The sequence below is a fragment of the Sprattus sprattus genome (genome assembly GCF_963457725.1).
Source record: "Sprattus sprattus genome assembly, chromosome: 4".
In the NCBI taxonomy this organism is placed as follows: Eukaryota; Metazoa; Chordata; class Actinopteri; order Clupeiformes; family Clupeidae; genus Sprattus; species Sprattus sprattus.
This window is the reverse complement of record NC_137923.1, coordinates 30,283,528-30,286,277: the sequence shown is the minus strand read 5'-3', so window position 1 is coordinate 30,286,277 and position 2,750 is coordinate 30,283,528. Positions and strand designations below refer to the sequence as shown.

Here is a 2,750-nt window from a genome sequence, read left to right as displayed (position 1 = left end):
GAAAGTAGACAACAGTAATGTGGCTTTGGAGACCAGTTCTAAGAGGCACCTAATCTCTGTTCTTCAGTTCTGATGGTTTTTCTGTCGGCCGCAGGTTACACAGACCAGACTGGCCTGGAATCAGCGGAGACCACTTCAGAGACGCAGAGACTGAGGCGAGACCTGACCAAACTCCTCAGCAACATCTGCTGCCAAGACGGCTGTCGCAAGAGTGACATCACCAAGCTCTGCTGACAGCCACATACGGACTAACTTTCAAAAAGGGGGGATTGCACCATCACAGGAAAATGCTTGGAAAGGTGGCACATCTCTTTGATGCCCAAAGTCACAGCAGTCTGCTGATGCCATGTTGTGCCAGCGTGTGTACGACCATTGTGTTTCTGCAACAATAAAACTCACAAATTGAAACAGTATATTGGTGTATGTAATCTCAACATTGTTTCATGTGATCTAATTCAAGTTTTCATATCTGGAATTGTACTTCTTAATTTATTGAAGCCCAGGTGAAGTGTGTTGTAATGAAATGTACAAACTTGAGGACAGAGGAAACTAACAGCAATACAAATTTTATTTTTCATGTTCAAAAGCAGTCAAGTTATGCTTTTGTCAGTAAAGTAGGTAATGGAGTCTTACTTGATACGTTGGATATAGTTAGCAATGGCAGCAAGAAGCCCAGACCCTGAAGACAACTAATATTCATTCTAGCACTTTGGTTACCAGCTAGTCCATTGACCAAACAATCTGTTACGAATATTGTTTTCAAAGTAAAAACGTCCTATTTGAAGCTTAATTTGTTTAAACAAATGCACTGTAACACACATATCAGCAGCTCAATTAAACAAACACATATCCACAAACAGAGACAAGCACATACTACATGCATACATAGGTAGCATTTACATTATAACATATAGGTTATATTTCAACTTGTGTAACAGCCATACTGTTGTTGAGGTGGTAAAGTTAGAATTGATTCCATTTAAAAATGTTCTAGTGATTGATCCAATATTATTATAGGACATTTTCCATGATAAAATAAATACTAGGAAAAACATGTTAATAACACATAATTCATTCGATATTCACGAAATTACAAATAAGGACATAAAATGTCTTATTATACGGCTCTTCAGAATGTTGCAAAAAGTTCCATTGAATTGAATGGGCCATCAGAACATTCACACATGGGTCCTCCGCTGCATGTCGGGGTCCTGTATTTTCCTGTACTGACCGGCGAACTACATACTGTATTATCCCTTACATAACAAATACATTCCAACCATACACAATGCATGGCCACCTAGGCACTAGTAAATATCTGACATCAACTTGTGGGCAATGTTCTTTTCTCAAAAATTTTTTACACATTGAAAGATTTTTACACATTGAAACACATGGTGCAGTGGTCCTGTTATGATCTCACACTCTAGATAAGTGACAGGGACTCACTCGGAGTAGACCCCATACACGTTGGCGAGGGCAAACAGCGAGCGGTTCTTGAAGGTGTGCGTGGAGAACGTGTCATTGGCTGCGTCCCACAGGCAGCGGCTCCCCATGCGCATGTTCTGATTGCTCAGCTGCCCGATGCTGATCAGGACGAGGATCTTGTAGCGCGGGATCATCAGCTCCTTCACCCTCGCCTTCACAACCTGACATGGAAAACAAAGCTGCGTACTGTAGGGGATTCGTCACCAGATCATGTTTGTATGCACATTGATTAACATTAAGAAGAGTCCTTTTCGACAAAAATACCTCTGATATTGTTTTGGTCATTTGTCGACACAGCTCTGCCTCATACTTCTCCTCTTGGAGGTAACTGGCTAGGACATCCTTTAAAATGTCGTTGACAGTCGTCACAGGGAAGCGTCTGATGGGGCCTGTTCAGGTGGTTTGGAGAAAAGTGGGCAGAGGTGATATTTTATAAATACAAATCAACAGGATTGAGAACATATTATCTGACTTAGCTGCAGGGAGATCTTACTGAGCTGATAGGTGTTCTCCGTCTGCACAGCTGGTCGTGGGTTATCGTCATGGTGACCAGGCTCATCTATGTAGGACACTGTACTGATGGAGCTGCCATAAACAAAGGATGAAGCAGAGAGACAATTGACATTAATAATGATCTTTATAACAGACAGGACCAGGTTATCACCATACTGAAATTGTATGATTACTATTCAAGCCCGAATTTCACAGTGGTTTCACACCTTCCAGAAGACGGGCTATGGTCACGGTGTATGTCAGGACAAAGATGTTCATAGTGAGCTGATTTATCAATACCCCATCCATATTGAAATATCCTAGGACTGCCTTCAATAACTAAAGAAATAAGTGGATAGAGAAAACTATAAAGAAAGAACAGGAAAAACCCAAACTTACTCTTTTGTTTTCCCAACAGTTTCCTTGGCTTTAAAGTCATGACTGCCGAGAGAAGACAAACTGCCTCTTTTCTTCAGCAGCCGGGCAGCTTTCTCTTTTGCAAGATCAGACATCTCTCCAGTCTACGATAATACATAGGCCTACACAACACATTTTGTTTCCTCAGCACATCCCAACTCGTATAGTTTCCTGTCTACTGCTTTGATAAGCATAAGGTTCTGGAGTTGTTGTGTATCTAAAGTTGTTGTGCTTCAGGATGTATTTCGCCTGAATAGACTTCTCGTTGTACGTCACTGTCAAACAGTATATTGAAATGCACAAGTTAAGCACCCAATGTACTAATCATTAAAAAACAGTGAACAACTAATGCA

At 41.0% G+C, this 2,750-nt stretch overlaps 1 protein-coding gene across 1 annotated transcript; it reads right to left on the bottom strand.

Annotated features, from left to right (window-relative positions):
• Nucleotides 1-1,445: 1,445 nt before the first annotated feature.
• dynlt5 (dynein light chain Tctex-type family member 5) lies at nucleotides 1,446-2,513 on the bottom strand (the record flags this gene model as incomplete). The annotated part of the gene is made up of 4 exons (XM_080836771.1): nucleotides 2,380-2,513; nucleotides 1,982-2,073; nucleotides 1,753-1,877; nucleotides 1,446-1,649 (listed from the first exon to the last, which is right to left on the bottom strand). The coding sequence occupies exons 1-4, from the start codon at nucleotides 2,490-2,492 to the stop codon at nucleotides 1,446-1,448; spliced, it is 534 nt and encodes a 177-aa protein (XP_080692897.1). The 5' UTR covers nucleotides 2,493-2,513.
• Between the last annotated feature and the right edge of the window lie 237 nt (nucleotides 2,514-2,750).